We start from the raw sequence: 23465 nt of genomic DNA, 5'->3' as shown, positions 1-23465 counted from the left end.
TGCTAACAGATTTGTGAGGGTCCCCGGTTATCCTCGGCACCACGGTGGCGGTGGGATATTATCGCTTCTTATCTTCCTGGACAGACGTTTCCCACTCTGCACTTTCTGTCCTAACACTCCCCTCCCCGCGAGCCCCCAGCCCACAGTCTGCTTCCTTCCCCTGAAACCGCGGGAACTCTCACTGTATCAGTTCTGCAACCGATGTGGCCCAAAGTCACGAACCCGGGTCCAGAGGGCACAGTCTGCTGGCCTGGAACCTGCTTCGTTTCGCGAGGGAATTACTGGAGCCAGAAGTTCAACGCTCAGATCTGTTGGCTGAAGGATGCACAGAATTCAAGCTGTTTGGTGGGCTTTTCCCCCCTTCTCTTTACTTCCAGACGGCACCTTTCGAGTCCCGATGGAAGATGCTCTCTTTCCGGCCACCGGCCCCCGGAAACAGGAGCTCCTTCCATTCTGTCAGTTCAACTTCCCAGAACTAGCAACTCGCAATGCAAACCTTGCGGTCAGTATTTATATCCTTATGACCAAACTCCTTTGCATTTTGTTTGACTTTATTAGGACTCCCCACAATCCACCTGGGCCTCATGGAGGAGGAGGTTTTGTGTGTGTGTGTGTGTGCGTGTGTGTGTGTGTTTCTCATAGGCAGCCCTGGTCCATCAAGCGTTTGAAAGGCCGAAGGACAATCAAAGCTCTGTGTTAAAGAGCCTTCTGGACTTGCACCGGTACTAAACAGGGAGGGTATAAACACGGAGTTACTGAGGGCCACTGCGTGAGTAGAGCTGCCGAGAGTTGAGCCAACACAGAAAGTCCAGAACTCACAGAGGTTGGGGGACAAGAAGAGAGGAAGGAAGGAGGACAGAGAGAAAGAGCAAGAGTGAGCAAGAGGGAAGAATTCAAATGATATACTATGAGCACCTGGATCCAGCCATGCCTGATGCCATCCTATCTAATTACTTACACAAACTAATAGACTTCTCTTTTTGCCTAATAGAAAAAACTCCTCCTGGAATGGTTGTTCTTCTCTCTGAGACTAAAAGGAAAGCAGTGACATCCAGGGACCAAGAGGCTTCTCCAAACGTCTTTTATCCCACCCCAAGCCTAGGAGAGGAGCCAGTCATCCGCAGTCAAACCGAAACTCTCCCCTCCGGCGCCGGGCTCTGGCATAAAAGCCTGTGCGTTTTTTTCCCACCGAGCTTTGTCACCACCCGCATGGATTCTTAGGGTGCAAACCCAATTCTCTTCCCGTCCACATTCTCCCCCAACCCACCATAAGCTCACCCGCTGTGCACTCTCCCGGACACAGACATCTAGGGACTTCGGGACCAGGTGAAAGGCTGTGTGTTTCACTCACCGGGCGGAAAAGCTAGCTGCTTGTGGGATTTAGGAGAGCAGACGGCTCAGACGCCTTGGTTGGAATCTGTGCTGGTCCCGGCGGACCATCTGCAGGAGTGACACATGAGTACCGTCAGTTTTTAAAAATAAACTTTTCCAGAGGGAACCGTGCCCCTCTGCAGCCTTCGCTCTCATGTGAGGTGGCCGTGGCCACGGGATGGGAGGCTGGCGATGTGCTGGGGGCAAGCTGGGGGAGCCCTCTGGTCCGGAGCACAGACGGTTTTCAAAACGAGCTTTGTTTTTATGGAAAACGTAAAGCAGGGAGGGAATCATCGCAAAGGGTTGTAGTGAAGCGGCCAGAATCGGACTTCTGTGGGAGACTGCCTTCCCCCTCGGCCTGGCAGCGAGGGACCGAGGGAGAAAGAAGGGAGAGAGAATAATTGGAAACACAGTGCTGTGGTCACATGGTTCCTCTTAGCCTCGGTAACTGTGCTCAGGACACGGGGACCAGCTACTGCTCCCAATGGGACCAAATGTCGGCAGAGCTCGGGGACAAGCCCGTGCCTTCCCCGGTGCAAGCAGCCCGTCCAGAGTTCTTCCAGGATGGACGGACGTGCTCTCTCTGATTTGGCCCCAGGCTCCGGGAGCACTTGCCGGGCTCTTGTGGGGTTTTCTCTGCCCCTAGTGAGTCCTCCATAAGACGACGTTAGGAGTCTCTTCCAGAGGCTTCCTGGGGAAGCGCAGAGGTTTCCAGCACGGCTATGCTAATGGGACCAGCTGCTTTCACTTCCGGCAGAAGAACCCAGAGGATCTGGCTTTGCCCCAGGAAAGGGTTCTCCTGATCCCTGAAGGCCTTTCCCTCTCAACCGTGATGGCACTCGCTCCTCCCTTACATCTTCCACAGAACAGCCCCCCCCAAGGCAGGGTGCCCCCAGGCAGGGTAAGGACTGACACAGCATCACGTTCTCAGCGGCCCTTCAGCCAACAGCGACTGCACTGTCATCCCTATAGAAAATGCAAAGCCAGGGGCACCTGGGTGGCTCAGTCTGTCCAGCGTCCAACTTCGGCTCAGGTCACGGTCTCACAGTCTGTGAGTTCCAGCCCCGCATCGGGCTCTGTGCTGACAGCTTGGAGCCTGGATCCTGCTTCGGATTCTGTGTCCCCCTCTCCCTCTCTCTCTCTCTCTCTCAAAAATAAATAAACATTAAAAAATGTGTTTTTTGAAAAGAGCAAAGCCAAAAGGTTAGAGCCAACGTGCAAAGAAATGGCTAGTTCCTCCTTTAAAGGAGTTTGAAAAACTTCTAGACGGTGCTGGGGAGCAGGGTCAGCCCTCCTTCCCTCCCTCCCTCCCTTCCTTCCTTCCCGTTTGTTCCATTCAGCAAACACTTGTTGAAAAGCATGACGCGTCTGTCACTACGCTGGGCACAGCTAACTTACTGGACGAAAGGCCACAGTGTCTCCATCTGGATAAAATACACTGAATTCACTGGAGGACTTTGTGAGGGTAAATCACCATATGGAGAAAGGGGAACTACTTGACTAAATGTGTTTCGAATTTCTGAATCCCCCGACAGTGTCTTCTATCAAAGGCAATTTTTCAAGTGTGGTCACTCTGGCCCGGGGGGTATTTTCTGTCTTGAATTGAAGAATGACTCAGAGATAAGATGGGGGGGGGGGCGGGGAGGAGACATTTATGGTCCTTCTCTTTCCGGCCTGTGGCTGGGACCCGTTGTGGGTGTGGGGGGCGCGGGGAGGGCACGGGACGGCAAGGCACCTCTGGGCCCGTTTTCCAGCCGGGGGCAGTGAGTAGGTTCTACACCTGTGCTCGTTCACCCCCAGCCACTGTCACCTGCTGGAGGGGATGGCTCCCTAATACCATGCCCCCCGGAGCTCTGCTGGGGCTTGGCCGGGTGGAGGCATTCGCACGTTCGGTGAATGAGTGAGTGGTAGGTGAGCATCTCGAAGGTCCCTTCCAACGAAGCTTCCCTACGCCAGTCCAAGGCCAAATGTATGCTGGTGAACTTTATGTGTCAGCCCAAGTGGGGTAAGGGACGCCCATGCAGCTGGTAAAACATTATTTGTGGGTGTGTCTGTGAGGGTGTTTCCGGAAGAGATGAGCATTTGAATCAGAGACAGAGTAAAACAGGTGGGCGTCCCTCTTCTCCTCGGACATGGGACGTCCATACTTCGGGTTCTTGAGCCTTTGGACTCAGACCAGGGCTTACGCCACTGGCTGCCCGGTTCTCAGGGGCTGTGGCTTGGACTGGACTACACCCCCGGCTCTCCTGGGCCTCCAGCTTGTGGGTGGCAGATCGTGGGACTTCTCAGTCTCCATAATCATGTGGGCCAACCCCTCAGAATACATCTCTTTCTTAATCTATCTGTCTTTCTCATCTATCTCTCTGTATCAACTATCTATCTATCTATCTATCTATCTATCTATCTATCTCTCCACCCATCCATCCATCCATTCAACCATCCATCCATCCATCCACCCGTCCTTCCAGCCAGCCATCCATCCACCTATCCATCCATCCTTCCTTCCATCCATCCTTCCACCCATCCATCCATTCATCCATCCATCCATCCATCCATCCATCCACCCTTCCTTCCTTCCATCCATCCTTCCATCCATCCATCCATCCTTCCATCCACCCATCCCTTTACCTATCTATCCATCCATCTGTCCGTCCATCCATCCATCCATCTGTCCATCTATCCTTCCATCCATCCATCCATCCATCCATCCATCCACCCATCCCTTTACCTATCCATCCATCCATCTGTCCGTCCATCTATCCGTCCATCCATCCATCCGTCTGTCCGTCCATCCATCCACCTATCTATGCATCCATCCATCCTTCCTTCCATCCATCCTTCCATCATCTATCCATTCATCCATCCATCCTTCCATCATCTATCCATCCATCCATCCATCTGTTCATCCATCCATCTATCCACCTATCCATCCATCCATCCATCCATCCATCATTCCTTCCATCTATCCTTCCATCATCTATCCATCCATCCATCCTCCATCCATCCATCTGTCCATCCATCCTTCTGTCTGTCCATCCATCCATCCACCTATCCATGCATCCATCCATCCATCCACCCATCCATCCATCCTTCCTTCCATCGATCCTTCCATTATCTATCCATTCATCCATCCATCCATCCATCCACCCACCCACCCATTGGTTCTGTTGCTCTGGAGAACCTTGACTAATACCAGGGAAAACATCCCACCTAGGACCACAGAATGAAGGACCCCATGTAGCTGACTAATATCATAGTGACATGGAGCTCACAGTAGGTTCTCCCCCTACCCCCACACAGATATTCTGGAACCTGCTTTGCTGGAAGAGCCTAGAACATGTGTAAGAACCAAGAGAAGCCCTTTACCTTCCAGCAGCCTGGAAGGCCATCTCATTCATCCATGTGTGGGCACAAGTGGGGTCATCAGGATGCCCTCCCCAAGACCCAGGCCTCTAAGACAAAGGACAAAGCAAGACAGGACTTTCCCTCTCAGTGTTCACTCCCTGTAATGTGGTAAAGGCTGAAGATTTAATTAATCTCAAGAAGGATCTAGATACATTCAAGAAAGGCACATCCACCGGTCATTCTTTGGATGGGATTGGCTAAGGTCTACTCCCCATTAAATCCAGGTGCCTGGAACAGGGCTTCAAACAGGGACACACCCAGGAAATGCTGTTGCACCTGAAGCGGGTAGCCAGCAGCACAAAGCCACACACGATGGTGTTTGTCATTGGCCAGAGGGACAGGCAGGAGCACAAATGTACCAGCTGAGGGCTGGGACCCGCAGGCCACCTTAGTTTGCACACCCAGTGTGCCGCTCACCTGTGCAGCCTCAAGCCCGGTGTTCGACGTCTTTGCAGCTTAGCCGAAGGCCCGCGGAGCAGAGACGACCATGCTAACCGCCCAGACCCCAAAGAAAATACCTCCAAGAGGTACTACCTAGCTTAATGCCTGACATAGAGTATGGACCCCCCCAAAAAAAAAACCCAAATCACTCAAAAAAAGTAAAACAGTGGAAACAACCTAAAAGTCCATGAGTGAGAGACCATGTTAGACACTTTCCAGAACATTCCCACCCAGTAAGACGGCTACGACAAATCTCCATAGGTGGACGTGGAAAGAGGTCTGCCATATGTTCCGATATAAAGAAACACCGTAAAATAGGCCTCGAGACTAGGTTTATTTACCGAAATGGACTTGGATTAGTGAACACTGAACTGTTAATAACTTTTTTGTTTTGGAAGGTGCATGAAGTGCTGGGGGATGGGGTATACAGACAGCCTTTCCTTTGTACTTAACTAATTTCCTAGGGCCTGTTTCCTTTTACAGCCATCATGTATCAGACTTAAAACCAGAAAAATAAAGGTTCCTATTTGGAGGAACAAAATTGAAATTTATGGCTGATTTTTGTCAACACGCAGTTCTGGAGAACCTCACAATGATTCCCTCAGGTTCTAAAATGTCTGGTTGAAGTTTTTATGAAGATTTCCTTGGATTTACAGACAAATTTAGGGAGCACCAAGAACCGTTCTTAATTAGTTTGTCTTTTTTTTTTTTAATATTTGCTCAGATTTTCTTTTCGAACCTTCAAACAAATTTTATATTCTTCTTTATACAGGTTCTAAATGTCTCTGATTATGTTATTTCCCAGCCCTTTTGTTTCTTTTTTGAACGGAACCATTTGTAAAATGGTTACTTTGGGGCGCCTGGGTGGCACAGTCGGTTAAGCGTCCGACTTCAGCCAGGTCACGATCTCGCGGTCTGTGAGTTCGAGCCCCGCGTCGGGCTCTAGGCTGATGGCTCGGAGCCTGGAGCCTGTTTCCGATTCTGTGTCTCCCTCTCTCTCTGCCCCTCCCCCGTTCATGCTCTGTCTCTCTCGGTCCCAAAAATAAATAAATGTTGAAAAAAAAATTAAAAAAAAAAAATAAAATGGTTACTTATATGTAAGTCATGAATCTTACATATTTATCCCATAACTGGCAAGATCTCACATGTAAAAATAAAATAAATAAAATAATATAAAATAAAATAAGTAAAAGGAAATAAATAAAACAAAATAAAAGAAATAAAATAAAAGAAATAAAATGGAATAAAATAAATAAAACAAAATAATAAAATAAAATACATAAAACAAAATAATAAAATCAAATCAAATAAATCAAATCAAATCAAATAAATAAAACAAAATAATAAAATAAAATCAAAGAAATAAAATCAAAGAAATCAAATCAAATCAATCAAATCAAATCAAATAAATAAAACAAAATAATAAAATAAAAAATAAATAAATAAAATAAATAAAATAAAAAAGAAATAAAAGAAATAAAACAAAATAAAATAAATAAAATAAAACGGAATAAAATAAATAAAATAAAATAAAATAAATAAAATAAAAAAGAAATAAAAGAAATAAAACAAAATAAAATAAATAAAATAAAATGGAATAAAATAAATAAAATAAAATAAAATAAATAAAATAAAAAAGAAATAAAAGAAATAAAACAAAATAAAATAAATAAAATAAAATGGAATAAAATAAATAAAATAAAATAATAAAATACTGGATGTAAATCCCACTGGATGTAAATCCCTTAATACAATTTATTGACTATATGTCATTGCCGCTAGTGGCATCATCATCATTATTATTTAAAGCTAGAAATTCTCCTCTGAATACCTCTGGGGCCACAACCCCACGAATTTTGAAATATGGCGCTCTAATTGTTATTTTTTTATTTTTTTTTTATTTTTTTTTTTAATTTTTTTTTTTCAACGTTTATTTTTATTTTTGGGACAGAGAGAGACAGAGCATGAACGGGGGAGGGGCAGAGAGAGAGGGAGACACAGAATGGGAAGCAGGCTCCAGGCTCTGAGCCATCAGCCCAGAGCCCGACGCGGGGCTCGAACTCACGGACCGCGAGATCGTGACCTGGCTGAAGTCGGACGCTTAACCGACTGCGCCACCCAGGCGCCCCTAATTGTAATTTTTTAAATGGTCTATAATTGCAGGTGTGATTTCCAGTTTCTTCTGAAGGTCGCTGTGGTCATTGTTAATTTCTTATGGTCGAATTCCCAAGATTAGCCTTGTTTCTCTTATAATTTTTTGAATAGAAAATTCCAGTTTAATTGCATCGTGGCCACAGGATGCGTCCCGGACATTTTTTATTCGTTGGAATTTACTGAGGTTTATTTTGTGAGCCCATGTGTGGTGTGACTCAGTGTTTTCAACGTGGTGCACACATTTCCAAAGAATCCGCAGTCTCTCTTTGGAACTTCAGAGATGTATGTATCCACATAGAGCCTCATAGACTCTGTGCAGTGACTTCTCCTGGACAACCTCTAATGGGAAACACTTAGCAACCCCAGGCCTGGCACAAGTCTGGTGGGTTGTCCATGTATATTTGTGTTCTATTGTGGGTGAGTGTGAAGAGACACGGGGTACTCTGCAGGTGTGGAGAAGAATGAGGTAGATCTTTCTGTGCTATACAGCGTGTGTGTGTGTGTGTGTGTGTACGTGCGTGTGTTCGGAAATAGAAAAATTCAGAGTCCTCACCAAACTGTCATCAGGATGGTCTCTGAAGAACAGGCCGGGGGATGGGGGAAAACCGGTCACTGTGCATTTGACCGACCAGAACATTTTTATCAAAAGCCAATTTTGTAAAAAACTAAAATACAAAGCGGCAATACGATAAATCAGTAATAAATGGGTGCACCTTACTTCGTTTCGATCTAAGGAGGGAGAAAGATAAAAGACAGGAACAACGCAAACATTTTAAATGAACAGACCCAGAGTCCGAGCTACTTTGGTAGAAGATCTGGATCAAGAAAGATGCTCAAAACACGCCCGCGAGTGAACAACCGAGGCCCCTTCCTGGGCAACCGACTGGAACGGCGTGAGATTGACATCAGCCATCTCCAGGCAGGAGACGCAGAGAGATGCAAAACCACCCACAGCTCTACGTCGTCACGGAGTCTTTGCCTGCAAGAACTTTCCAGACTCTGTGGTCCTACAGCTGCCAGTGTGTGTGTGTGTGTGTGTGCACGCACGTGTGTGTGTAAGGTGACTGGTTTTGGTTTGCATTTTGGTAAGAGATTATATATGCTCTCAGGATTATTTCTCTTTCTCTCAACGCACACGAGCGGGCACACACACGCACACACACACGGGCACACACAGTCGTATTATCTGCGTTTCCTCTTTGCACAGGGGGTGCGAAGCGCGTAGCCCAGGACGCGCCTGGGGAGGGGGGCCCCCTGCTCCAGGGGCTGGAACTGGCTAGCGCGCACACTCAGAGAGCGAGCGAAGGCACGGGGGTTGGGGGCCGGGGGCCGGGGGCCTACCCACCCCCCCCAGCCTCCCTGCTGCTCCAGATCTCCTGACCCATTTAAGAAAAGGCGAGAACAGGGGCGCCTGGGTGGTGCAGTCGGTTAAGCGTCCGACTTCAGCCAGGTCAGGATCTCGCAGTCCGTGAGTTCGAGCCCCACGTCAGGCTCTGGGCTGATGGCTCAGAGCCTGGAGCCTGTTTCCGAGTCTGTGTCTCCCTCTCTCTCTGCCCCTCCCCCGTTCATGCTCTGTCTCTCTCTGTCCCAAAGATAAATAAACGTTGAAAAAAAAATTTTTTAAAAAAAGAAAAGGCAAGAACAGAAAGACGTGAACCCGTAGCCGACTTAGTCCGGGGTCCCCGCCTCGGGCGAGGGGGACAAGGCCACCGGATTGGAAGGCAACATCGGGAACATTTGCGGCTTAGGACGCTCTCCCTAAGCATCTCCCTTCCAAATCCCACCCACTGTTTCTCGAAACTCTGTAAATCTTCTCTCACGGTAAGAGTTTACATTCTACCTCGTGATACGTACCACGTAAACACACGTAAGACGTGTCTGTATGCAAATGTTGATAAACGTAAATGTATTATGTACACAAACACCTGTATCTAAGGCAAGAGTTTCGCACCACCCTTATACTATGGTGCGATAAAGCACGAACACAGATAACACGGAAGACGATTGGGCGTCTGAAGCGTTCCTGGATTTCCCACAGCCGCTTCCTGCGGGGGGTGCTAGCTTTGATTTCTCGCTTAGTTCCGTTCTTCTGGGCCCCCGAGGCTCCCATTTCACCACACCTGCTTGTCCTTACTCCGATCCAGGAGCTGGGACGCACCCTCAAATCCCCTGTGTCTTCCCCGTGGAAGGAAGAGGAAGGGGCCCGTGTTTGCTCGAGCCTCGCCTCGCCTGCTGCGGTGGGCCACAGGGAGCGTGCCCCGGCGCTGGCTGTCCCCCCGCAGCGAGGACAGCTCCTGCACAGATCCCCGCCCGGGGTGGGCCCAGCCCCTGGGGTGCCGTCAGCCCCGAGCTCCACACCCGTGTGCACCCTGTCCTCCAGTATCTCCACGGGTGGCCAGCAGAGCGGCTCCCGGCAGCCCACGAGTCCTGCTTGGCCCCTTCTCTGGTCTGCAGTCTTGGCTGCAGGGACCCTCAGCGTTGCCACCACACGTGGGCAACCTTGCCTAGCGTACGGGACCGACGTTCAGTTGTCCTTCCAGCTGGAAGCCGAGAGAAGAACTTGAAATCAATTCCTATTGCTGGCTGCCTTCTTGACCACACTCGAAGCTCTCAGAACCATCATACCCTCACTGGATATTTCTGTGCCCGCGTACGCGAGCGTGGTCCTCTCCGCACCGATCTGGGTCTCGGGATCCAAAAAAAAAAAAAAAAAACAAACGTCTTCCGTGTGAAAATCTGTCACCGGCCCACGGGGACAGTGCCAATGCCAGCTACTGTTGGTTACAGTTAAGGCTGCGGTCATGTTGGTATTCACTTATTTGGGCCACAGGTCGTTCCCGGAGATTCACCGTGTGCCAGGCACTGATGGGTGTCGAGGGGGAAGACACGATCTTTTACGGCCCGTTGGAGAAGACGGACGTGTGAGCGGAGAATATGCCCAGCGTGGGGAGTTCAATCATACGGGTTTGAATCAAGGGCCACAGTCTGAAGTGACTTGATAAATGGCCTCACCGAGGAATCAGCCCGTGAGCTGAGGCTGGAAAGCCGGATGAGGGTCTTCCACCCAGAGAAAGGAAGGCAGGAGGTTCCAGAGAAAGCACTTCACGTCCAGAGAACAACATGTACAGAGGCAGAAAGATTTAAAGGACCCTCCTGTCCTCCCATCAGAGCAGATCTCTTGGTGGCCCTGGAGCCCGGGGGCGTGAGCTGGGAGCAAAGGGACCGAATCGCCAATTCGGGCTGATGAAACTGAAGAGTCAGTTGGGAGCCAGGACCCCATCCGGCTGGTGAGTGGATTTCATTTCCGAGCGCACCCTCCCCGCCTCACCCCCCAAACGCTGGGGCCACTGCTGGCCCCCCAGAAAGGGATGGGGGAGGCTGGCAAAGGATGGGTCCCACACCCCTGCCCCCCGCCCCCCACCTGAGCAATTCTGCTTTTGACAGTTTATAATGAGTTCTCAGGAAAGATTTCAATTCCGGGAAGGTTCCCATGCATGGAAAGAGCCAGCAAACACCTGCTCTGGGCAATTATAACCCAACCTTCTACCCAGGAAAGGTAAATCTTGGCGATTAGGAAATGCAGACATTTGCCGAGCCATGTAGCAATGACGGGTGTAGATGTGGGAGTCGGGCTGGGGTGAGGATCCGGAGTGCCCCTTTCTAGACGGGAGATCCTGGGCAAGTGGCCTCACCTCTCTGTTCTGGGGACACAGGACCGAAGGGGGGGTGGTGCCGAGAGGCTCGTACAAGATGCCACGTGCAAAGGCTTTAAGGCGGCACCTGGGGCAGGAAGCGCCTGGCAGACTATCACCGATGAGCACCACTGGGGCTGAATAAGCCAACAGACAGCAGGGGGCACCGGCTCCCCCACCCCCACCAGCTCCTGTCCTTGTCAGATGCGGAGGGTAGGAGGGGCCCTCCACGGTGGTCGTAAATGCCGACGGCCACCTAACCACAGGACAAGCAGGACGAGAGGGCGAACGGAGGAGAAGAGCAGACCTCTCCTCTCCTTCCCGGGCACCAAGAGGAAGGGCAGGAGCCCACGGACAGCGGCTCCCCGGGCTGGCCCGGAGCTGGGCTCCAGGGACAAAGGTGCCGCCTTTGAGGGGCTCCGCCCGGAACGAGAAGGAGGGGGGACGCCTCCCCGTGTCCACAGAGCGCCAGGGCATCTGCGGGGACCGCATTCTCCGGCAGAGACAAGCACGTTCCTCAGCCGAAGGGTCGCCCACCCTGGGACCCAAGCAAGGTGGGGAATTAGTGGTGGGAGCCCGCCCACGACACCGGCGTGGCTGACACGCAGAGACGCTGCCCTCCCCACCCCGGTCAAGGTCAGAGACACCCGTCAGCTCCCATGCATCTGGGGAGGAGGAAGCTGGCCGGCAGCCGGGAGGCCTCCCCTGGTGTCCCCGTGTCCCGCACCGAGGGTGGGGTCTCGGCCGCCGGTCGGATGTCCCAGAACCAGAAGCCCCAGGAATGCGGGACATGCACAGCAGACGCAGGAGGTCACCGGCCCGTCCCCTCCCCACAAGCTCCGACGCGGCTTCCTCCTCACTCCCTGCGCCCCGTGGTGGCTCACGACTCCCACCCTAAGATTCTTCTGGCTTCTGCTCCTGCCTCCACCCCAGCACAGCTTCCAAAGATGACGTCAAGTTCCAGCAACCAAGAGCCTCCCCCACGCCCGTCAGAGGGGCCAGCCTCCCGGTCAGAGCGGCCGGCGGAGGGACCGTCACTCACCTGGGCCCACCTACCTCCCTGCATGCGGTGCCCAGGGCATCCACCTCCCTCAGTTTTCTCTCCGGCTCCCCGGCAGAGGTGAAGGCACCATTTCCCCGGGACAGCCTGGGGCCCCAGCCTGGGTCAGACCGGCGGAGGATGGGAAATAGACTTCCGTCCTCACCCAGAGGCCGCTCTGCGGGTCCCATCCCAGGCCCCGCCGCCGGCTGGGATGCTCTGAGTCAGACGCTGCCCTCGCCACCTGCTCTGGACAGGTGACTCAGAGCGAACGCGTCCAGCCTGGCGCGGGTTTGCTTAGAGACTCCCGACCTGAGCCATCTGATTTCTCCCCGTGAAAAGCCTTGGTCCGAAAGGGAGGCTGCCAGCGCTGGGAAGCTGAGCCTCGGAACAAAGGCCACCATCTGCTGGGCTGCGGGGAACACCGGGAGGGGGCGGCCCCGCCCAGAACCCCCGATCCCCAGCAGGCCTCCTCGGGCCTGACACGCTGCTAGCCTTACGCAAACGTCGGCTCCCACGACCTGCCACCAGTCCAGCCAATGTTATCATACCCGTCTTAAAAATCACTGCACTGGGGCACCTGGGTGGCGCAGTCGGTTAAGCGTCCGACTTCAGCCAGGTCACGATCTCGCGGTCCGTGAGTTCGAGCCCCGCGTCAGGCTCTGGGCTGATGGCTCGGAGCCTGGAGCCTGTTTCCGATTCTGTGTCTCCCTCTCTCTCTGTCCCTCCCCCATTCATGCTCTGTCTCTCTCTGTCCCAAAAATAAAAAAAATAAAAAAAAAAAATCACTGCACAAAAATTCATTGAGCACCTGCTATGCGCAGACCTGGTGACCTTGGGTCATAGCCCATCCCTGGCTCGCCAGAGTCCGGCAACTTCCCTGCGGTCACCCAGCCTGGAGTCTGATCCCGATCCACCCAGCACCAAAGCCCAGGCTCTTTCTATGGCACCACACTGCCTCTCTGTCCCTAGAGTAAAAACTGGCTCTCAGGAGCTGAGGCAGCCCAGCGGTTCTCAGAGTCTGGCCCCAAGCCAACGGTGTTAGCACCATCTGCTAGAAATGCACGTTTCCTTCCTTTTAACTGTTTATTTACCTTTGAGAGAGAGAGACGGACAGACAGACAGAACGTGAGTGGGGTAGGGGCAGAGAGAGAAAGGGAGACACAGAATCCAAAGTGGGCTCCAGGCTCTGAGCCGTCAGCACAGAGCCCGACATGGGGCTCGAACCAGCAGGAGATCACGACCTGCGACGAAATCGGACATTTAACCGACTGAGCTGCCCAGGCGCCCGTAGAAATGCAGTTTCTGAGGTTCCTGACTCAGGACCTGGGCAGGCGGGGCCTGGCCCTCTGTTTCGGCAAGCCCTCCAGGTGGTTCGAGTTGGAGGGCCAAGGACATGACTTACAGGAGCGCGTCAAGGGCCCCAGCAAACAGGGACAAGGCGCCTCTGTTTCCCCCGTCGGGATGATTGCCTTGTGACCGGGGTGCTTCCCCCCACCCCCGCATGTCCCCTTGGAGAGCTTAATCTAAGGGTGGCATTCAGCCTATCTGCCCCCTGAAGAGCTTCCCACACGTGTCCCCTAAGCACAGCCTCGTGAACGCTTGGCACGTGCCGGGCTGGGGCTTCTGTGGGGCCCTGTCTTCTGAAAAATGGAATGCGCTCCAAGCACCCATCAACAAGCCCTTCAGGGCTTCCTGGGGGCTCTAACGAGGCTGTGGGCGCCCGTAGGAGGCCCCTGCAATTCCGTGTGGGGCTGCAGAAGTCCAGCCACTGCCCGGCAGCCAGGCCCACGGTCACAAGGAGACGCACTGGAGACAAAGCTGTCTTTGTCAGCGGGTGTGGGGGACCGTCCGGCGTCGCAGGGCTGAGTCTGGAGGGCCGCGGAGGAAATTCTCAAGAGCAGAAAATGTAGGCCTCGGTCAGCAGGCACAGACTCTCCCCTTTCCTTGGGGGTGGGTGGGAGGGGGGACAGCGCAGCCGGGGCTCGGGTCCAGCGTCCAGGGTCCAGATTCTGGGACTGTCTGTATCCGGCAGCAAGGCTGGGACCGACGGAGTCCCCCCGGCCTCTGGAGGTCGCTTCACCCTTCGCAGACCCCACAGCTTTCTCCCTACGCCAGCCCCTGCCTTACCCTCCTATCAGATGGCCCGCCTTCCTTGACTATCAGAAAGCAAATTCGTTCCGAAGTGTGGGGGACATCGCGCCCAGACCCTTACTGACCCAGGGTGCTTTGCACCTCAAGGTGGAAACCGCGCGGCGCCTGTGCCCCCCAGGACCCCCTCCAGGCAAAGGACGGGCTTCCCTCCGCGGCCTGACACCGCGTGGGCCGGCTCACCGCGTGCCCGTGGGAAGGGAGGGGGGAGCAGGCCGGGGAGCCCCCGAGGCCTCACGACGGGATCTTGGTCGCGGCTCAGCTTTCGTTCGCTCATCTGCCCCACGGGACTGAGGGCTCAGGGCGCAGAGTCCCTGAGCGGGGGGCGATGGGAGAGGAAGCCCCCCTTAGACACCCCGCGCGCGCGCCTCCCATCACTCATGTGCGTTTCAGTCTCCCCTGAGCACCAGACCCAAAGTTCACCTCCGTGGGATCGCCCCCGGACACCTGCACACGCACACGCTGACACGCGTACACGCTTTCGCGCGCACACGCGCACCCGTCCCCGTTTCCAGCTACGGAAAGACCGGCCGGCACCTGCAGACAGCTGGTAGACCCCGGCGAGCACCGGATTTCCTGTTACCCGCCCGGCCCCCCAGGAAGTACCTTCGCTCCGGGCACCGCGGACACGCTGTGTGATCAGGGCCAGTCCCCCCAGCGTGCCGGCCACCCACGTGTCGAAAACCCCCAGACCCACGTGGCCAGCCTTGGGGCTTCTCAGTTAGGAACTCCTCCTGCTTCCTGCTTGGGGTCGCTACCTGAGGACCGACCGGGGATCCCCAGGCCCCACAGGAGCGGTCCTCTTGACTTCTCCGGGTGGGACCTCTCCCTCCCAGCCTCCACGTTTTGGTAGTTATTTGCACACCCCAAAACTCAACCCCAGGGTCCAGGAGCGGAGACCGTGGGCCCTGAAGCAGGCTTCCTGCCCCTGGCCAGGCACATGGTCCCGGACGGGTGAGGCGTCCCTTCCCTGGGGACTGGCCCACTCGGCCGCGGGATGGCTTTGGCCCTCGGACCCCTCCGACTGGGCTGCCGGAGATGTGCCAGTTCTTACAAAGTTCTGAGCAAAGAGATCATGACCTGAGCCCAAGTCGGACGCTCAACCGACCGAGCCACCCAGGCGCCCCTAAGGCAGCTTCAAGTTAACAGAAAAACTTCACAGAGCGTGTCCCCTCCAGAGCATAAGCGCCCCGAACAGAAATCGTCACTCTTGTTCACAGCAGGGTCTCCGGCTCTGGGACATGCCTGGCCCAGAAGGTCTCAATAAACATTTACCGAATGAATCAACCCACAACCGAACGAATAAATAAGTGACTAATGCCGTGTAATGAGCTCCCACATTTGTTTGCGCTTTAGAGCCTACACAGGGCTCGCACAGACGTTTTCTTAATCAGATGAATCTGATTAGGTACAGATTTAAAGGGAACTTCAGAAACCTAGTGACACTCTTGGTCCCAGCTCCTTGAAGGGCACAGACCGGGACCCCGTGGGGCCCTCCAAGGGAAGAGAGTTCATTTCCCGGAGCTCTGATAACCCTTTGGGTTGGACCCGCGGAGGCACGTGCTTCCAGCCACGGCCACAGCCCGTGAGAAAAGAGCGCTCGGAGACGCGGCCTTGACCAGCACGACGAGACCCTGCGCGCGGCACCCTCGCTGCGCGCACACGCCGTGCCAGGCGCTGTCAGCACGGAATCCGGCTCCGCGGTCGGCCCGGAGGGCGGGGGGCCGCTGGTTGCCCCTGTTTCCCTGCCCGGGGCAGGGACAGTGAGGACGCGCGGTGGTAAAACCACTTTCCCAAGGCTCAGAGCCAGGATCTGAACCCAAGGGTATCTGACAACGAAGTCCAGGCCGCGCGTGTCCGAGGAAGGCCGCTGAGCGACCTGGAAATGCCTGCCCCACAGGTCAGCCCGGGACGGGCTTAGAAAGGGTTAACGCCAGAGCGGGAGGGAGTGGTCAGGCTGGCGAGCTGCGCTTCCAAGGCCCAGATTAGGACTGTTGGCACCGCATGCCTCCTCTCCACCTGGCCGCAAAGGAAGGCCAGGTATTAATGAAGGACACACGGGGCCCCCGGGGTCAACCGTGTCCACTCAGCAGGGCTTGGGCAGGACCGGCGTGTTCTGTGTTCGCTTCGGGGTGTCGCCTCTCACGAGGGTGTGGGAGCAGCGGAGTCCCTGTCTTGTCCCTCTCTGACAGGATGCCAGAGGTCCCCCAGGCGGGATGCCTGTCCCCTCCCCCAGTGGAGCGAGGGGGCTGCTCCCCGCTTTTGTCTTTCTGCCCGCGCAGCTATCTGACGAGCGCCCCGTCCTGCCTGGCACCAGAAAGCAACGTCTGTGAAGATGAAGAAATCCCCGCTTTCTTCTCTTAATTTGTTATGATCATGACACGACTGACTCAATAGGCAAAAATTTCAAATCCCTGCCCAAGGTCACTGGCTCTCTCCCCCGTGCCTGATGTTCCTCCAGACGCCGCTGCTTTCTCCCACCTCCGCACCTCCGCGCACGCACGCGCTGCCCTTTCCAACTCGCAGGCGCCGGCCTCCTGGCCAGCTCTTGTAGGGTTTTCAAGGTTTGGCCCAGAGTCACCTCCTCCAGGAAGCCCTCCCGGACACCCCTCCCAGCTCACCGGAACGGGAGCCGTCCTCCTGTTCTCCCAAAGCACTCCACGCCGACTCACTCCTGCACGTCCCATCCAGTAAGCGTGAGCTTCTCCGTGCTGTGGACTGAGTCTTACGCCTCTCTGTAGCCCTAACAGTCCCCCAAGCAACTGCCCAACAGCTGTGAGAAGAAAGGGGGAGGAGAGGGAGAGACAGAGGAAGAAAAGGGCAGGGAGGAGAGAGGGAGAGAGAGGTCTTTGTGGGCAGACGCATACGCTCAGATAGAACTCGGACAGAGACAGAAGAACGGAACCAGATGCACGCCCAGCTACGCGCGTGCACGCTCCAGGCTCGGGAGGCCGGAGTGGGCACTGAACGAGCACTGGCCCAGGAGTCCGGGGCTGGTTCTTACCAGGCTGGGCTGATGCTAACCGGCTGTGCGACTTGGGTAAGCCACTCCCCTTCTGAGCTACAGCCTTCCCCTTAGTGAAAGGGTTTTCATTTCATGGGGGGAGGGAAGGGGAAAAAATAGTTTCGAACAGAGAGGGAGGCAAACTATAAGAGACTCTTGAACACAGAGAACAAACTGGGGGTCGGTGGGGGGGTGGGGGAGGGGAAACGGGTGATGGGCACCGAGGAGGGCGCCTGTTGGGATGAGCACTGGGGGTCGTGTGTAAGCGATGAGTCACGGGAACCCAGTCCCGAAGCCAAGAGCACACGGCACACGCCATACATTAGCTAAGGTGATGATAAATATTTTCTTAAAAAAGACTTAAAGAAGAAACGTGCTCACCGCCTGACGGGTGGTGCGGGTTCAGCAAAGAGCATCACTGCCTTCCCCCACCCCAGGCCACCTCAGTGCCCCAGCGCCATCCGCAAGGCGAAGGACCCGAGGGCCGGGGCAGGACGAAGCAGGCACTGTTAAATTTAGCAACACACGATAGATTATTGGTCAAAGCGGAACCCAACTGAGAAGGGGCTTGGGGGGCGGGGAGCTTCCTGCTTTCTGGGGTGGATGTGTCTCGTTGTGCTGAGAGTCGGCCTCACAGAGGTGTGTCCATTTCTCAAAATTAATTCAAGGGTGTACTTCCTGTACACACATTTCAGCGTATGTACATTTTACCTCAGAGGAGAATAAACAAATACTGCACTCAGATTAATTTACGTACGTGCTGAAGTGTTTAGAAGTGAAGGGTCGTGATGCCTAAAACTTACTTGCAAATTATGGCGTGCCCGGGTGGCTCAGTGGGTTAAGCGTCCGACTTGGGCTCAGGTCCTGACCTCACGCTTCATGGGTTCGAGCCCCGCGTCGGGCTCTGTGCCGACGGCTCGGAGCCTGGAGCCCGCTTCGGAGTCTGTGTCTCCCTCTCTCTGCCCTTCCCCTGCTTGTGCTCTGTGTCTCTCTGTCTCTCAAAAATAAACACTAAAAAAAAAAAAAAAAAAAAAAAAACGTTGCTCAAGGGGCACCTGGATGGCTCAGTTGGTTAAGCAGCTGACTCTCGGTTTCAGCTCAGGTCACGATCTTAAGGTTCGTGAGTTCAAGCCCTGTGCGGGGCTCTGTGCTGACAGCTCGGAGCCTGGAACCTGCTTCGGATTCTGTGTCTCCCTCCCTCTCTGCCCCTCCCCCGCTTGTGCGCGCGCGCGCGCGCGCGCTCTCTCTCTCTCTCTCTCTCTCTCTCTCTCTCAAAAATAAACATAAAAGAAACTTATTTGGAAATGCATCCAAAAAGTAAGATGGGTGTGTGGACGGACAGACGGATGGAGGGAGGGAGGGATGGACGGACGTGCGTTAAGGCAAATAGAGTAAAATGTCACTTGCGGAATTTAAAAGCGGGGTATGCTCATTGAGCACAATCCTTTCCACTTTTCTGTGCGTTTGAACAGGTCTCATCATCCCGCTTTGGAAGAAATACAGTGGAAAGCAGGCTGGAGAATCAGTAATTTGGGGGACGGTTAAATCCGTCGTGGCACAGCCATCTGATGTGGGTTTCTGAGGCCCTCAGGTGGGGGTTCTGCTCCCCTTGCGGGAACCGACAAGCCCCACGGTCAAGTGGAATCATGCGCACGTGTGAGGGTCGCCCTTGGTCTTGCTCAGCCGCAGTGCGGCGTCGAAAACCTCGGGCTCTTGGATGAAACAGACCCGCCCGGGTTCAACTCTGCCTTGCCGCTCGCTGCGGGGACAAGCCCCCCACCCCCGGGGCCTCACTTCTGTTCTCCTGCAAAGTAAAGACAACCGTGTTGGCCTCCCAGGGCTGTGCAAGCCGGCCACCAGGTGTGGGGAACGTGGTGACTGTCTGATGCTCACAGAGGAGGGTCTCGAGGCCTTGCCCTCCAGCAAAAGCTTGTATTTCCTGAGCTAACAAGTCCCCTTGAGCAGTTTTCTTAAACCCTGCAAAGAGCACAGACGGGCGAGGTACACTAAAGACGCTCACGGGGGCACCTGGTGGCTCAGTCGGCTGAGCGTCTGACTCTTGGTTTCAGCTCAGGTCATGCCTCCGGGGTCGTGGGTGGAGTCCCGTGTCAGCCCCCCGCCCCCACACTGAGCGTAGAGCCTGCTAGACATTCTCATTCTCTCTCCTTCTGCCCCTCCCCGACTCACGCGTGCGCTCTCTCCCTCTCTCTAAAATTTAAAAAAGAAAAATTTAAAAAAAAAAAATTTTTTTTTAATGTTTATTTATTTTTGAGACAGAGAGAGACAGAGCATGAACGGGGGAGGGTCAGAGAGAGAGGGAGGCACAGAATCGGAAGCAGGCTCTGGGCTCCGAGCCGTCAGCACAGAGCCCGACGCGGGGCTCGAACTCCCGGACCGCGAGATCGTGACCTGAGCCGAAGTCGGACGCTTAACCGACTGCGCCACCCAGGCGCCCCGAAAAATTTTTTTTAATGCTTACAGTGGCTCATTAGCTGGTGAGATTTGAGACAGTTCTCCCTCATCTGTGCCCTCCGAGGTTCTGTTCCCTTGACCTACAGCTTGCTTCCCCCTGCCCCCACGTAACCGCCCCCCGTTCAGAGCTCGGCTCGAACAGCCCCGCCTCAGGGGAGCCCCCCGACCCACCCACTAGGTCAGTTCCCCGTCAGAGCACCCAAGACGCCCGGCACCCCGTGTCAGATTTACACACGTGTGTCGTTCATCTTGCGTGTCCCACTCCGTCCCCGGAGCCCAGCCCGGTGGCCTAGAATGCTCTAAATAAGTGGTTGAAAATGAGTTCCAAGTGTTCGAGAAAGTGACTTCATTCTTTGCGGATTGAAAAATAAGTAGAAAATGGGTGGTGGGGCGAGGCGGGCGGTAAAACAGACCCAGTACATCCGCGTGGTCCTGGGCAGCCCCATGCAGCTCTTAACCACCAAAGGAGTATGGTGACCCTTCACATGGTTCTGTTTCCTCGGGAGAAACACCAGCTTGCAGGGGAGAAGGAGCACAGACCCCCGCTCCCCACGCTCCAGCCCTACGCGGAGCTGCCCTCTGTGTCTCCAAGGCCCAGCCCTCCTGCTGATGGCTGGCCACGGAGAGTCCCGAGGGCCCCCGGGGAATTGGGGCTCCATTTCCAGCAGGAGTCGTCGAGGCGCCTGGGGAGGACGTCACGTGACCTACCGTTGGGGATCCAAGCGGCCACGAGGTCACACGCTCAGAACGTGCACGTGTGAAACGGCACAGTTGGGAGTCTTCCTCGAGGCCGACGCTGCTCCGTCAGTCCCTCCGCCGTCTAGACGGGGACAAGCGACCCCACCGTGGGAAGGGGCTTTCCCGGGTCACGCTACAGTGTAAGGGTTTAACTGGACAGAGCCTGATGCATTTAATCCCCAGTTATCCTATAGCGGAACTCAAGAGAAAAGGGGACTTAATCATCACTATTTTTTTTGTTGTTTTTTTTAACGTTTCTTTTTGAGAGAGAGAAAGAGAGACAGAGCGTGAGCAGGGGAGGGGCAGAGAGTGAGGGAGACACAGAATCGGAAGCAGGCTCCAGGCTCCGAGCTGTCAGCACAGAGCCCGACGTGGGGCTCAAACTCATGAACTGTGAATTCATGACCTGAGCTGAAGTTGGACGCTCAACCGACCGAGCCACCCAGGCGCCCCTAATCATCACTATGAAGTGATGTTGTAGGCTGTGCCCCAGAGAAGCGCCCAGACCCAGGACCGAGGCACTCCTTCCCACAGCTGAAGAAGGGTCACCCCCGTGATGGTCATAGCTGAGTCTCTCTCAAGAACTACCCTTTGCTAAAGACAGCCACCTCGTCCAAGGTCGTACCCCGGCCGTAGAGCGGCCCGGAGGCAATGATGGGTCATCGCAGGAGTATAGAACCCGTGGGATCCAGTGGATCACCATGCCTTCCACCCCCCAGCTTTCCTTCTGACCAGTTCTGCCTCCCTTACCCCTCACACGTGGTGTCCCCAAGCACACTCCCCAATGACCTTCCTACGCAAATCTCTGTTTTCTTACCGGGACACCCAACCAAACAAGGCGATGCAGGAAGTGGCAAGACGTCCCCAGAAATAAAATGGTTTCACCAAATTGTGAGCACCTACTGAATACCAGGTCAAGCCCAGCTCTTGAAGACTCCCCAGTAAGTGCATCCATATGGTCCACAGCCAAAGGGAGACATTCTGAGGGCTCGGCCCACTTGCTGTAAGAGAGGGAAGGCATGGCGGCCTGGCCCTCGAGCGCTCCCTTTATCCCCAAGCCCTGGGTGCTCTGTGAGGGCTCCCGTGTCACAATAGGGCAGGAGCCTGCATCCAGACGCTCCCGAGTTCCGGGCATCACGCATATGATGCTCGGGCCATTTCACAGGCGTTATCTCCTTCATTGCTTCTGTAGTCCTGTGAGGTAGGAATCCATGGCCCTTGTTTCGCAGGGGAGGAAACCGAGCCTTGGAGAGGTTACACACCCTGCCCCAAGTCAACTAGCCTGTTCACCTCAGCGCCAAGACCGCACCCCAGGTGGCTGGACCCCACAGCCCGGCTCTTGGTCCCTACGTGCCACTGCCTCTCTTCAGACCCCAGCGACGCTTGAGTGGAACCTCACCAAGGGAGCCCAGGGCTCCCGCCGTATCTTCCATATCTTCCTGGAGCCGGAACAGTCAGAGTGTGCCTTTGACTTGCCTCATTCCCCTTTTTAAAGAAAACCATGTGTTTACTCTCCGATGCCAAAGTTACAACAGAACTGAAGTTTTGCCAGTGTTGACTTTAAAAGTTGAGCAGAGGGGTTCAAATCCTTTCCCCTGGTGCCTGTTTATTCATGTTTCCAGAGCAAACGGAGGTGGTCAAAGAAACCATCTATCGGATCTATACCTGCAGCAAGGCAGGGAGTCTGGCCAGGGTGCTCAGGCCCCTCCCAGCCTCACCTCTCCCCTCCCCATACCCAGCCCTGCAAGACTCAGAGAGGCCTCTGCTCCGCTCCTCCAGAGACACCCAGGAGCTCCCCCTTCTGTTCTGTTTTCTGCTAGGACCAGAGCTCAGCGGGTGGGGACCCGGACTGCTCCGATGCCCCTGCTCCCTGAGGGTTGCCAGCAACGCTCACAGAGGAAGTGAGGGCACCAGTCAGGGCTCCCTCTCCTCTTCGGGGGGGGGGGGGGGGGCAGAGGCGCTGCGATACCCTCGCCCCTCTCCTCTCTGCCCAGCAGACTACTGAGCATCCAGCCGGCTCTGCAAAGACAACGCGGACAGACGGGGATGTGTCCTGCTCCACACACGTGCACGCGCGCGCGCACACACACACACACACACACACACACACAAAATACGGCGTAACCAAAATCATGCTCAGCGGACCCCTCCCTGAGGATGTGAGGAGAGTCAGCCCCTCCGTATCCAGCTCCCCGGGACCCCCTGAGAAGAAGCTGCACTTACCGGTCTCCCTGCGGGGGAAGATTCTCTTCTGCAAACTCATGCCGCAGGGCTTCGAGGAGGAGGCTGAGCCGGGAAAAGTCCCCGGGAGCCCGAGAGCCCCAGCCCGCTCAGCTCACTCGACAAGCCCCGGGGATCACCGGCAGCTTCTGGGCGGGGAGTATTTGAACAGGAGTTAGAAGTACGAAGTAAGTCGTCGTTAGAGCTGTTTCTCCCCCCCCGGCAGGGAGGGAGGGAGAGAAGCCCTTTCCAGCTGCCAGCAAATCTTGAGCGTCTCAGAACGGTTGCTTCCCACCCCTGCCCTTCTTGCGAAGCAACTGTGCATGAAGGCGATGTTATTTCACTGGATCGAGCCCTCAGATCATAAGCCTTTTCCTGTACCACAAACAGAAATGTAAAACCTCAAACTTTCCTTTGGACTCAGACTCTGCTGGGAGAGGACTGAACACAACCCTCTCTGAGGTCGAACGTATGGAAAATGTGCTAAACTGTTTAGATCATCCCAAGGGCTAGACTGCTCCCCACTACAAGCTCCCCTCCCCCCGCACTTTTTTTTTTGTTGTTTTTAATGAGTTCTGGTGTGTTTATGTAATTGCAAGGGACAAACACAACACCTAAAATCTCTGCCCAAAGTTGAAGTGATTCATTTTCTCCTTCACACACACCACACACAAACACAGCGCCTGTTTAATCCAAGTGAAAACGCCTTTCATAAAATCTGCAAAGGGCTGGGGCAGAGCGGCTGCTGGTGAATGCAGCCTGTGTCCCCAGAAGGGCA

At 54.5% G+C, this 23465-nt stretch overlaps 1 protein-coding gene across 2 annotated transcripts in view; it reads right to left on the bottom strand.

Annotated features, from left to right (window-relative positions):
- The window catches only part of IL16 (interleukin 16), a 95186-nt gene extending 72139 nt beyond the window's left edge, over window positions 1-23047 (bottom strand). The window contains exon 1 of one of the 2 annotated variants that reach the window (XM_043554612.1): window positions 22691-23047. In XM_043554612.1, coding sequence (XP_043410547.1) covers window positions 22691-22730 — 40 coding nt within the window. In that variant the 5' untranslated portion in view covers window positions 22731-23047. Of the gene's footprint in view, window positions 1-12105; window positions 12664-22690 lie in introns of those variants that run through there. The other variant, XM_043554613.1, reaches the window with a different exon arrangement.
- Window positions 23048-23465: the final 418 nt, after the last annotated feature.

Source organism: Prionailurus bengalensis, chromosome B3, assembly GCF_016509475.1.
Source record: "Prionailurus bengalensis isolate Pbe53 chromosome B3, Fcat_Pben_1.1_paternal_pri, whole genome shotgun sequence".
NCBI lineage: Eukaryota > Metazoa > Chordata > Mammalia > Carnivora > Felidae > Prionailurus > Prionailurus bengalensis.
The sequence above is the reverse complement of the archived record's forward strand: the minus strand, read 5'-3'. Positions and strand labels throughout refer to the sequence as shown.